The sequence below is a fragment of the Colletotrichum paranaense genome (genome assembly GCF_030867605.1).
Source record: "Colletotrichum paranaense strain IMI 384185 chromosome Unknown Scaffold_11.1, whole genome shotgun sequence".
Lineage (NCBI taxonomy): Eukaryota > Fungi > Ascomycota > Sordariomycetes > Glomerellales > Glomerellaceae > Colletotrichum > Colletotrichum paranaense.
In genome coordinates, this window is record NW_026848969.1 from 377,787 (window position 1) to 390,567 (window position 12,781).

At 56.2% G+C, this 12,781-nt stretch overlaps 2 protein-coding genes across 2 annotated transcripts; both read left to right on the top strand.

Annotated features, from left to right (window-relative positions):
* Positions 1–273: 273 nt before the first annotated feature.
* CPAR01_12456 (patched sphingolipid transporter) lies at positions 274–4,166 on the top strand (the record flags this gene model as incomplete). The annotated part of the gene is made up of 2 exons (XM_060496712.1): positions 274–540; positions 603–4,166. The coding sequence occupies 2 exons, from the start codon at positions 274–276 to the stop codon at positions 4,164–4,166; spliced, it is 3,831 nt and encodes a 1,276-aa protein (XP_060344245.1).
* Positions 4,167–7,194: 3,028 nt separating this feature from the next.
* On the top strand, positions 7,195–11,213 carry CPAR01_12457 (viral A-type inclusion protein repeat domain-containing protein; the record flags this gene model as incomplete). The annotated part of the gene is made up of 3 exons (XM_060496713.1): positions 7,195–10,803; positions 10,864–11,007; positions 11,079–11,213. 3 exons carry the CDS (start codon positions 7,195–7,197, stop codon positions 11,211–11,213), a joined length of 3,888 nt encoding a protein of 1,295 aa, XP_060344246.1.
* Positions 11,214–12,781: the final 1,568 nt, after the last annotated feature.

The window sequence follows — 12,781 nt, forward strand, 5'->3', positions numbered from 1 at the left end:
CCCAGAGGCAGGCGCACCCGGACGGTACCTTCAGGTAGGTATCGTGTGTCACTGCAACCACCACCCAACCTCCATCCGTCCCTCTCATTCCACACCCGACATCTGCCATCAAACCACTCATCGTCCCTTGCTTTTTGGGTCTCTCTGCGCGACGGGCGTTTCCTTCCTCCATCTCTAATCATCACCGCATATTTCTCAGTATTCTTCTTCTTCAGCACACTACTCTACCAGGAACCCGGTCCTAGCCGCTGAGCGGCATACACCAAGCCCACGATGACGCTATTGAAGCTGCTCGGAGCTGGCGGCCTGCTGCTGGCTTCCCTGAGCAGCACTGTTGCAGCAGAGCCCTTTACGCCAAAACATGAAGCCGGACGATGTGCCATGCGCGGCCACTGCGGCTCCAAGAGCTTCTTTGGCAAGCAGCTGCCCTGCCCTGACAATGGTCTGGCTACGGACCCCGACGAAGACCTGAGAAAGCAGATTGTCGACCTTTGTGGCGCTAAATGGAACTCTGGCCCGGTTTGCTGCGATGCTGAACAGGTACGTTATCGGCTTCAAACACTTGGCTGCTGTTCATCTTACTGATGTGTGCTGCTCAACAGGTCAAATCGCTCGCCTCCGAGCTCGGCACCCCGAACCAGATCGTTTCTTCCTGCCCGGCCTGCAAGGACAACTTCTTCAACTTGTTCTGCACCTTCACATGCTCTCCCGATCAGTCCCTATTCTTAAACATCACAAAGACCCAAGAGAAGAACAAGAAGACTATGGTCACAGAGCTGGACCAGCTCATCTCAAAGGAATATGGAACTGGATTCTTCGACAGTTGTAAGGAGGTCAAGTTCGGTCCATCCAACTCTAGGGCCATTGACTTTATCGGAGGTGGCGCAAAGAACTACTCCCAGCTGCTCAAGTTCCTGGGAGACGAGAAGGTCATTGGATCGCCCTTCCAGATCAACTTCCCCACCGAGTACACCGAGCCAGGCATGGCCCCTCGCGACATGACCCCGAAGAAGTGCAATGACGAGGACCCCAACTACCGCTGTGCTTGCGTCGATTGTCCTGCTGTCTGCCCGGAGCTCCCGGCCGTCTCGAAGCCTGGCGAATGCCATGTTGGTCTTTTACCCTGTCTCTCGTTTGCGGCCATTTTCACCTACAGCGTCCTCTTGTTCGCTGCCATCGCAGCCGTTGTCGGACACGTTGTGTGGAGACGCCGTGCCAAGAGGGAGAGTGAGCGCCTCCGACTCCTGCAAGATGCGTCTCCCAGCGACGATGAGGATGAGGGCGACCTGGTTCAAAATGGGGCCATGTTCGATAGACCTCAGAGATACTACAAGATCAATACCTGGTGCGACGCGGCCTTTAGCAAGCTCGGTCACGCAGCGGCGCGCTACCAAGGAATCACGATTGGTGTCACGCTCATCGTCGTCATCATTCTCAGTGCCGGTTGGGTCAGGTTCGACCTCGAGAAAGACCCTGCGCGTCTATGGGTTAGCCCCACGTCTCCTGCTGCTCAGGAAAAGGCTTTCTTTGACGAGCAGTTTGGTCCATTTTACCGCGCCGAAAAGGCCTTTTTGGTCAACGACCAGCACTCCAGCGGCCCAGCCCCCGTTCTCAGCTACGATACGCTGATCTGGTGGATGGGTGTCGAAAAGAGCGTCAAGCAGCTGAAGGGCCCCAAGTTTGGCGCGACCCTCAATGACATCTGCTTAAAGCCTACCGGAACCTCCTGTGTTGTCCAGTCAGTGGCGACCTACTTTGGCGATGAGCCCTCCCTTGTTGGCAAGAATGACTGGGAGGATCAACTGCGGCAGTGCGCAAAGTCCCCCGTCGAGTGCCGTCCTGATTTCGGTCTTCCTCTCGAGCCGAATATGATTCTAGGCGGTTACGAGGACGATCCCGCTGCTGCTCATGCGATGACTGTCACCTGGGTCGTCCAAAACGCTGTGGAAGGTAGCCCGGCCGTTGAGCGTGCCATGGACTGGGAGGTTGCGCTTCGCGACCGCCTTCTCGAGGTTCAGCAGGAAGCTTCGGACCGAGGGCTTCGACTTTCCTTCTCTACCGAGATCAGCTTAGAACAGGAGTTGAACAAGTCAACCAACACCGATGCCAAGATCGTCGTCATCAGCTACATCATCATGTTCCTCTACGCCTCTCTTGCCCTCGGATCTACCACGCTGTCATTCCGGGATATGATCAGGAACCCAGCCGTGGCTTTGGTCCAGTCCAAGTTCTCACTCGGCGTTGTTGGCATTCTAATTGTCCTTATGTCCATTAGCGCCTCTATCGGTCTGTTCTCCTGGTTCGGACTCAAGGCGACGCTCATCATTGCCGAGGTCATTCCCTTCATCGTTCTTGCCGTCGGTGTTGACAACATTTTCCTCATCGTTCACGAGTTTGAGCGCGTCAACGTGAGCCACCCTGACGAGATGGTCGAGGAGCGTATTGCCAAAGCCCTGGGACGAATGGGTCCGTCGATTCTTCTCTCAGCTATGACCGAAGTTGTCGCTTTTGCTCTCGGAACGTTCGTGGGTATGCCCGCGGTGCGCAATTTTGCCGCCTATGCCGCTGGTGCTGTCTTCATCAACGCCATCCTTCAGATCACGCTCTTCATTTCAGTTCTGGCCATGAACCAGATTCGCGTGGAGGACCACAGGGCAGACTGCATCCCCTGCCTGCAGGTCAAGGCAGCTCGCGTCCACCTGAGTGGCGGAAACGGCAATGCCAACGCGCGGTTCTACGAAGTCCCGGAAGAGAGCTGGCTGCAGCAGTTCATCCGTCGTACATACGCACCGGCCATTCTCGCAAAGCAGGCCAAGGCAATCATTATCGCCATTTTCTTGGGTCTGTTTGCCGCCGGAATCGCACTTATTCCCGAGGTGCAACTTGGCCTGGACCAGCGCGTTGCCATTCCCGACGGCTCCTATCTCATCCCCTACTTCAACGATCTTTACAAATACATGGAGACCGGTCCTCCTGTCTACTTTGTCACCCGAGAGTTCAACGCGACTGCGCGCAAGAACCAACGCGAGATCTGCGCAAGATTCACCACCTGCGACCAATTCTCCCTCTCCAACATCCTGGAGGGTGAGCGCAAGAGACCCGATGTCTCATACATTTCATCGCCTGCTGCCAGCTGGATCGATGACTTCTTCTTGTGGCTTAACCCTGACCTTGGCGATTCGTGCTGTGTTGAGAACGGCAAGGCATGCTTTGCTGATCGCAACCCGCCATGGAATATCACCCTGTCCGGTATGCCCCAGGACGGTGAGTTCGTTCACTACCTCGAGAAGTTCCTCAAGGCGCCTACCAATGACGACTGCCCGCTCGGTGGACAAGCATCGTATGGCAATGCGGTGGTGGTCGACTCGGAGAAGGACACCATCCCTGCCAGTCATTTCAGAACGATGCATACCCCGTTGCGCAGCCAGGATGACTTCATCAACGCCATGTCGGCAGCCCGAAGAATCGCGTCCGACATTACAAAGTCAACGGGTGTTGAGGTTTTCCCCTACAGTCTTTTCTACATCTTCTTTGACCAGTACGCCAGCATCGTCTCGCTCACAGGAGCTCTTCTCGGTTCGGCTGTGGCAATCATCTTTGTCATTGCGTCCATCCTTCTGGGATCTCTCATGACGGCGCTGGTCGTCACCGTCACAGTCTGCATGACCGTTGTCGATATTATCGGAGCAATGGCAGTCTTCGGCGTGTCACTCAACGCCGTGTCGCTCGTCAACCTGATCATCTGCGTCGGTATCGGCGTGGAGTTCTGCGCGCATATTGCGAGGGCGTTCATGTTCCCGTCGCGCACCGTCATGGAGCGCGCCAAGAACCGCTTCCGTGGCCGTGATGCCCGCGCCTGGACTGCTTTGGTCAACGTTGGAGCCTCCGTCTTCTCTGGTATCACCGTCACCAAGCTTCTCGGAGTGTTCGTGCTGGCATTTACGAGGTCAAAGATCTTTGAGATCTACTACTTCCGAGTGTGGCTGTCTCTGGTTGTTTTCGCAGGCACTCACGCTCTCATCTTCCTCCCTGTTGCTCTCAGCTTATTTGGAGGAGAGGGATACGTTGACCCCGAGAGCGAGGGCGGCATTGAGGAGGATCTTGCCAGCCGCAGATACCGGGCTCTCGTCCCGGACGAGGAGACTGATTCGGACGATGACTATTAGAATGATCATGGCTTAACCTAGGTTTTGTAATACTAGTGTTGGGAGTAAATAAAGTGGGATTTTGCATTTCATCCAATTGTGCCTTTTTTTTTGACATGATCTTTGGTAAAGTTCACGAGGGATTTCTCCCAATCACGCTTGTCCGTTGTAGGACGTGCTAGATAGGGGCATGGGCAATTCAACAGCCAATGCCGTTAGGCACCATGGCTGTCTAGGCAAATCTGCAAGTATAACTTTGATCGTACTTTTGTTGAAGAACCGGAGGCTGGGCATCTTGAATGGCAATCCATGGGAATGCGTGTAGCTGGTGTGACTACAAGGCGAAATAGCAAGCCTGACGTGTGGACACATCGCGGTGCCACCAACGGCGATGTGCCACATCGGCGGGCGGGAAGTGGAAGTGGATTGCGGTGACATGGTTTGACAGCGCATCATGCCCATTGGGTGTGGGTTGGGCTGTAGCGCGGGGTGGTGGTACCATTATCGCTGGTGTTCGTTCATCGTTCATGATCTAGGGATGGCATCGCAGCGCCTGTGGACTGAGACGCGAGACATTGGGCTTAGTTATTGCGTTGAACTTGTTGAAGCTGGAACTGTCGAAGGCTGTACAAGTAAGTGTACCTATTTTAGGGGTCCAAATACCAGAAGAGCGCTCAGTTTCCATCCCATGCGTATCCTTCATACCAAAAGTGATATGGAGACTTTATGGTCACGAGAGAAGCCAGAATTTTTTCAGACGAAGAAAACTCCCCCCTACGGTGACTCTGTACCTTTGTACTCGGACATAGATGACAGTTCTGTAATACGAAGAGGGAAATACAATCAAACCAAAAAAGTAACCGGGGCTCTGGGAGGGGAGCTTCACCTGAAGGTCAAATTTCCGTATAATAAATTGGCGGGTTTTTCTTGTCGCTCGTGCCCCTTTGCGACTCGTAACTTTTGTAAGGGTCTCATTGTCTCTGCGCCGCAAAGAACAAGCACAAGGCGCGTTCCTCTTCTAGCAGAGGCCGCGGCGCGTGAGATGGATCGGATGGTTGATAGCTAGTCAGGCTAGTTCAGGGGTTCGTTGGTGATGGCCTCGGTATTGGGGGATTGGTGATGGGCAGCCTTATTCACAGCGTTCGTACCTCTGCAAGTGTACAAAACACTGCAGCCTCAACTGTTTTGCCCTCTCGTCCCTGAATTGTTCAACTCCATAGTCTTCCGGACCCTCTCCCTCTCATCTGATACTCAGCCACTGGGCCTGGCCTTGCTGGGACGAAGGGACAGTAGGACTGGACTGTCCGACTCAGTCAATGCCATACCTGCGCCGATCCCGCGAGCCAGAGGTCTTGTGACGCCGTTTGGGCGCTGGGCGAATGGAAACGAGTTATCCAGAGGTTGCATAAAGATGATGGAACAGGCGCTTCCTGGGGCCGAGATTTGGGGGGGAACAGAAATGTTTGGAACGTGGAGAGAGACGCAAAAGATACGTAGCTACAGCCTGTCCGTACAGGTAAGGTACTTGTGGTGGAGAACGTGTTGAAGCCAATTAGACGCGCTCATGTCCTTTCAGCGAATGACAGGTGCGAAAAAGGGGGCCCACTGCCCGAGCTCCCGAAGCGAGAGCCGCCCGCTGTCAGCACTGTCCATTGGTTGGCTCATCTCTGAGAGCTCAGGACCAGAGGTACCTTATCGCTGGTGCTGGCTGTCAGGGGTAAGGTACCGACCGCTAAACTTGTTTCCTCTTCCCGAGACGAGAAGCTTGGGAAAACAGAGAAACAGAACGATAGAGCCTGAGGGCCATGTGGCAATGCCGTGAGAGGTTCCCAGGAGCCATGTTCAGGCATCTGTTCGCGAATAGTCCTGCATACGTATTTTGGGTGGCTTCCGCCCAATGTTCTGGCCTGGCTTGTAGACGTCTTGCTGTTCTCGTCGGGTGTCAGTGCTTCAGACAGCTGGGGATGCATCCTCTGCCTTGAGTTACCTTAGTTAGTGCAGCGCCTGTGCCGGGCATGCATACATTGGATCGTCTCTACCTAGGTAGAGCCTAGACAGAAGTAGGTACCTCATTCCACGCTTGGCTTGAGATGATGGTGGGAAAAGGGTCCTGTCTGTGATCTGAGGTACCTCACGGGCACAAGAGTACGGAGTACTTGAAGCTTATGACTGATTGTTGGACATGGCCAGCGTCGTCTCCAGCGTCTCCATGTCCCCCATGTTGCTCCATCCGCCAATCTCGAAGCAACCCTTTTTTTTTTTTTTTTTTTCTCTCTTACGGAGTACTGCGTAAATCCTCTACCAGGAGTCCAGGACCCATGGCCTTACCTAATTAGACACCTCACCTTTCTCTATCTCACCCAAAGGTACCGGCTCAATTCCTTCCTGTGCCTTTGGTCCAGCAATCTCCCAGCTCCCAATTCCTCTTCAACCCCCTCTCTCACACCTCTGTCCAGCTCTTTCGCCACTGTTCAGAGCTTCTCAACTTGTAGATATCACGACGGCATTTCCGTGTCGTTTCGTGCGTCATTTGTACTCTTGTTTCGGCTTTTCTTTCAACTATTTTGTTGCCATCGTTCTGTTGATTTCCCCCGCGGTGAAAGTTTAAGCTTTCCCAAACAAGGAAAGTCAAGCGGCAAGGAGAAGGGGAAAAGGATAAGAAGTAAAGAAGAAGAAAAAAAAAAGGAGACGACCAAGCAAGACACCACCGCGTACAACGTGTCGCAAGGTAAGTCACAACAACCAAGCACCAAATTTATCCTTCTCCGACCTCAATTGTCGTCTTTTGAGAGCTCAATGCAGCTCTGCATAACCATCTCAGAGACCTTACCACCCCAGGAATGCTGGAATGCTGTGGCTCCCTCCACAATGTTGCTCTTCCGCCTACTTCCCTCCTTCGTCTCTCCCAATTCCTGCAGCTACCCGAGATTCCTTCCCCATCACTTCCTCATGAACTGCCTTAGCTGACCTGGATAACGCGCAAGCAGAACTACCCGAACGACGACACCCTCTCCTCCTCCCGAACGTCCTATCACCATCGTCCACAATCATGTCCGACGCCGGTAGCTTCGAGGTCGTCCAGCACGACGAGGCCCCCAAGCCCGCCGCCGCTGCTGCCACCACCTCGCCGAGCACAAAGTCCACCGCCTCAGCTGCCTCTTCCCTGAAGAAGCCCGCTTCGAGCTCTGGGACCACCGCCGCTGCCCGCCGCCCGACGACGTCTACCTCGAGCACCGGAAAGCCTGCGAGCACCACCTCCTCCACTACTTCTCGTGTCGCCGGCGGCCTGACCAAGCCTCCTACCCGTCCTCCCGGAAGCAGCTCCAGCACTGCCAGCAGCACCGTCCGCAAGCCCGCGAGCACCTCCTCCACGGCCACCCACCGCTCGCGACCCAGTGTATCCGCCTCCGAGGACGAATCCAAGAGGACAGCCCGGCGCACCTCCACTGTTCCCAGCAGCAGTGCCGCCTCCCCGAGCAAGGAGAGAAGGACTTCCACCCTTGGTACCGCCACGGCCGCCGCCAGGAAACCTGCCAGCTCCACCAGCAGCTCGTCCGCCGCTCCGCGACTCTCCTCGACGACATCGCGCACTCCGAACTCGGTAGCCCCGCGTCCCTCCTCGATCAGCTCCCGCTCCTCCGCGGCCACCAGTACCGGCGCCGTTGCCGAGGCCAAGAAGCGCCTGTCCACCGCCTCCACCTCGACCACCTCCTCCGCCGCTCCCAGACGGTCCATCCGCCCCGATTCGTCCGGCGCCTCCGAGGCCCTTGGAAAGGAGGTCGAGTCTCTCAAGGCCCAGCTCACCGAGAAGGAGACCCAGCTCGCGGACAAGGAGTCGCAACTGAACGAGCTCAAGACACAGGTCCAGCAGACTCAGGACAAGCTCACCCAGTACACCGACGGGGTGAACAGAGATGCCGTTCAGGTGAGGAACGCCGTGTACAACATCCAAAAGGCCCACCAGGACCAGGTTACCGAGTTGAAGGCTAAGCAGACGGAGCTCGAGAACCAGGTGGATGAGGCCAATGAACATCTAATGGCCACCGATGCTGACTACGAGAAACAGCAGAGCGACTACACTGAGGCTGTTGCCGCCAAGGAAGCCGCCGAGGCCGAGCTTGCCTCGATGAAGCAGTCCCTCGAAACGCTCCAAGCGGAGCACGACGAGAAGCTCAAGGAAAGCGAGTCCGCCCTGGCCAAGGCGTCGGAGGAGCACGCCGCCAAGCTTGAGGAGCTGCAGAGCTCCCTGACGGACCAGCACAAGTCTGCTATTGACGCTCTTGAGGCCAAGCACAGCGAGGCGCTCAGCCAGGGCCAGTCCGCCTCCGCCGACAACGAGGAAGCGCTGTCCAAGATGAAGGACAGCCACGAGACCGCCATCGCCGAGCTCCAGAAGAAGATTGACGAGCTCACCGCCTCCCAAACCGAGCTCGAGGCCGCTCACGAGAGCAAGGTCTCTGCCGAGGTCGAATCGCACAACACCAAGCTCGCCGCTGTTGAGGGCGAGATCGCCGAGCTCAAGACCAAGCTCGAGGCTGCCGAGAAGACAGCAGAGCAAGCCAAGGCTGACCTCGACGCCAAGACGGCTGAGCTGGCCGAGGTCCAGGCCAACGTCGCCGACCTGGAGAGCAAGCTTGCGGCTGCTGAGACCGACGTTGCGAAGGCCAAGGAGGAGGCTCTCGAGTTCCAGAAGCAGATTGACAGCATCAAGGAGGAGATCACTGCCAAGGACGAGGCCCTGGAGAAGGCCAAGGCGGAGCACTCCGCCCAGGTCAAGAAGCACGATGCCGAGCTCAAGCAGATTTCCCAGGACTACGAGGAGGAGATTGAGTCCCTCAAGGGAGACGCCTTCTTCAAGCGCAAGTTCCAGGATCTCGAGGTCAAGCACACCGAGCTCGAGACTGAGCATGGCGACCTGAAGACCAAGCACACCGAGCTGGAATCGCAGCATAGCGACCTCACCAACAAGCACGGCGAGCTGGAGTCGAAGCACACCGAGCTGACCACCAAGCACGGCGAACTCGAGACCCAACATGGCGATCTTTCCAAGAGCCTCGCTGACGGCACCGAGACAAGCACCAAGGCTCTCGAGGCGGCCAAGGCTGAGCTTGCCGCCGCTGTTGCTGCCCTGGAAGCACGGGAGGCCGAGCACCAAAAGGCGCTCGACGCCATTCGCGCTAGCCATGCTGAGGAACTGGAGGGCGCCAAGAGCGGAGCTTCTGCCGACAAGGATGCTCAGCTTGCCGAGCTCCAGATCCTCAAGGACAGCCATGCGAAGCAACTGGAGATTCTTAAGGCCGACAGCGAAGCCAGCCTTGCCAAGGAGCTTGAGGCTCTCAAGGCCTCTCACTCTGAAGTTGTCGAGGCTCTCCATGCGGAGACTGCCGGCGACAAGGAGAAGCTGCTCGCCGAGATCGCTGCCGAGAGAGAGAAGGCCCTGGCGGAGAGCACTGGCAACAAGGAAGAGCTTCTTGCTGCTCACAAGGAGGAGCTCGAGTCCATCACCAAGAAATTGCGTGCCGATCACGAAGCCGAGCTCGCTGAGCTCAAGGAGAAACTGGCGAGCTCTCACGAGGCTGAGCTCGAGGAGGTCAAGACTAAGCTACAGCAGTCGCACCAGGCTGGAATCGAGGAGGCCAAGGCCAAGCTTGCCGAGGCCCACCAGGCCGAGCTGGCTGCCGCGAAGCAGGCTGGCGACAGCGCGCACACCGAGGAGCTCTCTACCCTCAAGCTTCAGCTCGACGAGGCTCTGACCCGCATCCGCGAGACAGAGACTTCGAGCGCGGCTGCTCTTGCCGAGGCCAAGAGAAACCTCGACGACTCTCACTCGGCCGAGGTTGAGAAGCTCATCTCCAGCCACGCCGAGCAGCTTGAGGCACTGAAGCAGCAGAGCTCCTCTGGAGCCCGGGCTGAGCTCGAAGAGATCAACAAGGCTCACTCCAAGGTTGTGGAGGAGCTGACTAGCCAGTATGAGGCCAGAAACGAGTCGCTTGCCAAAGAGATTGAGAAGATCTCGGCCGATGCCTCCAAGCTCGAATCTGCCCTCCAGGCTGCCAAGGAGTCCGTTGCCCAGGCGGAGGCTGACAAGACCAAGACCCAAGCTAGCGCGGCCGAGCTCGAGGCTGCTCTCTCCGCTGCCAAGGACTCCATCAAAAAGGCCGAGACGGAGAAGGCCAGTCTCGAGGAAGAGCTCGGCGAGCTCGGTGCCATGATCTCGGTTGAGAAGATGGCGCGCGCCGAGGCTGAAGCGGCTCTCGATGCCGTCAAGAACAAGACGCCCGACACTGCTGAGGCAGACAACCTCCGTGAACAACTGAACAACACCAAGAAGGGGCTTGAGCAGGAGCTCACTGTAGTGCAAAAGAGCCTCACCATTGCCAAGCAGGAGGTCGAGGATGTCAAGGAGGACCTGCTGCTCGCGCAAAAGGAGCTTGAGGCATCTCAGTTTGAGGCCGACAAGCAGCTCAAGACCTACAAGGCCGACTACGAGGAGCTCAACGACACAATGACCAAGATTGTGGAGGAGGAGCAGGCCAAGCGCAGAGCGCTGGAGGAGCAGGTTGAGAGCCTGAGAAAGTCATTGGCCGACAAGGAGAAGGGCGTTGAGGAGTTCCAGGCGCAACTCAAGGTCAAGGATGCTGAGATTGCAGAGGCCAAGGTACGCTTTTTTGGTTCTTGTTACGTGCGGCTCGGACGAACTATCACTAACACGATGCAGGCCAACGCATCGGCTGCCAAGCCCAAGGGACTTGCGGCCAGCAGATTTGCCGTTGGCGACGACGAAGACGACGAGGCGGACGGCTCAGCGGCCAAGCCCGCGGAAGGTGAGGAAGAAGACCATTCCTCCGAGGCACTGGCTGTGGTGCGAACGCCCTGCTTGATGCTCCCTTTGTTTGGAGAGATGGGACAAGAATGCTAATTCGGAATTCGCAGCTACAACGAGCTAGAGTCAACGCGAACCAGATCCACAATATGGACCGCGACATGCAGGAGAAGAACCTGGCCATGCTGGAGTCCATTACAGATTTCCAGCAATCACCGCACCTCAATAACAACAATAACAACTAGATACTGCCCAGCACACTTTCCAAAGAAAGACGGGCAACTCATGGACAGGATTCAAAAAGGCAAAAATGTCTGGGTTGGCTAGTAGGCTTGTCACCGGCCTGACAGCTCCCGCAACACAACGCAACGCAAGGCTCGTTGGCCGCTTCTCCTCGCCCACCCCGCCTGGTCGGGATCGAGGTTTCTTGTTTTAATACACAGCACGGGGGTTTTTACATTGTTTGGCGCGTCTAGTTGAAAGGGCAAAAAAGCATTGCACTTGCTCGACTACAGACGCGCTGGCAACGGAAAGGGAAGAGAAGTGCTTGTTTTGCGTACTGATACTCAAATTGATTTGCAGGAGATGGATAGAGAGAATGGGGAGAGACAGCCGACTGTTGTCGTGCTGTAGGTGCTGCTGCTGCTGTGCTGTGTAGCGTGTCAGAATAGTTTGGCATGCGGTTGAGTGAGTGTATGTGTGTAATTGTTTGGAGGAATTTGCGTGTGACGGGACGAGGTAGCAATGGACGATACCCCCTTTTTCCTCTCGCAAGCCCAAATTTGCCAGCTCCCAACTTTCCCCGAGTCCGAGGGTCTCCGTCGCCGGCGCTGTAACTTTTTGTCTTAGAAACTGAGTTGCCGTGACTGGTGATGTTGCCGTCGGCCATCACACCGTGGCTTACGAACTTACGGTCCGCGGAAGCGCTATCCGTACTTCCTCGTGGTAATTAGACTGGGCACCAGGAACCCCCGAACTGAGTCGAGAGTGTGCGGGTTCCTGATCCGATTTTCCACAATCCAGGTCCCGTAGATTTCAGGGCCCAGGCTCTGCCACGAATTCATAACTTTGGTAGTTAACCATGTCTAGACAAAGCCACGAGGTGGCCGTGGTGGCAGTGCTACGAAAGCTGCGAAATGGGTAGTGCCGCGTGCTTGCTCCGGTCTCCCGCGGGCCGGCTTAGGTTCCCTGCTAAGCAATACTAGTTAGTCTACGGAGTACGAAGTAGTGGTTTCCATGGTTGACGCGGCTCGTGGAAGAGGGGGCTAAGGTTGGACTTGGTTAGTCGCCGTGAGTATCCGTAGTGTTGAAGATTGCTGTGGTCCCCTTTTTTCTCCCTCTGGTGGGCTCTCTTTCTTGTCTTTACTATTCCTTGAGAACGGACCGAGGTTGTGGTTCGTCGTGATGAGGTAAGGTGAGGTGAGGTGGCCTGGGATATGGTGATGCGCCACGGAGGCCACGGAGGCTTTCGTCAGCGGCCTGGGCCCGGGTGGAGGTGGGATACCTAGGTTTGCTTTGCTCTGCTTTTGGCCGCTGAGTAAAGCTGTTTCCTGGTGTCACGATGCCCATCATTCGTCAGATCTCTTGCCTTCTGTCTCTTCTCAGCCTCCCCGCCTTCCGATCTACGGATACCTACGGTCCACGGAGTACATCAAAGCTGTTTGGTTTCACGGGATGCGGGCGGGCGGGCGGCACAGAAAACAACTGTCACACACAACAACGTTGGCATGCCACACGGTACGGCATTCTTTTGACGCAGAAACACTCCAATTGCTGCAGAGACATGAATCGCATCTGCCCAATCACGGGAACA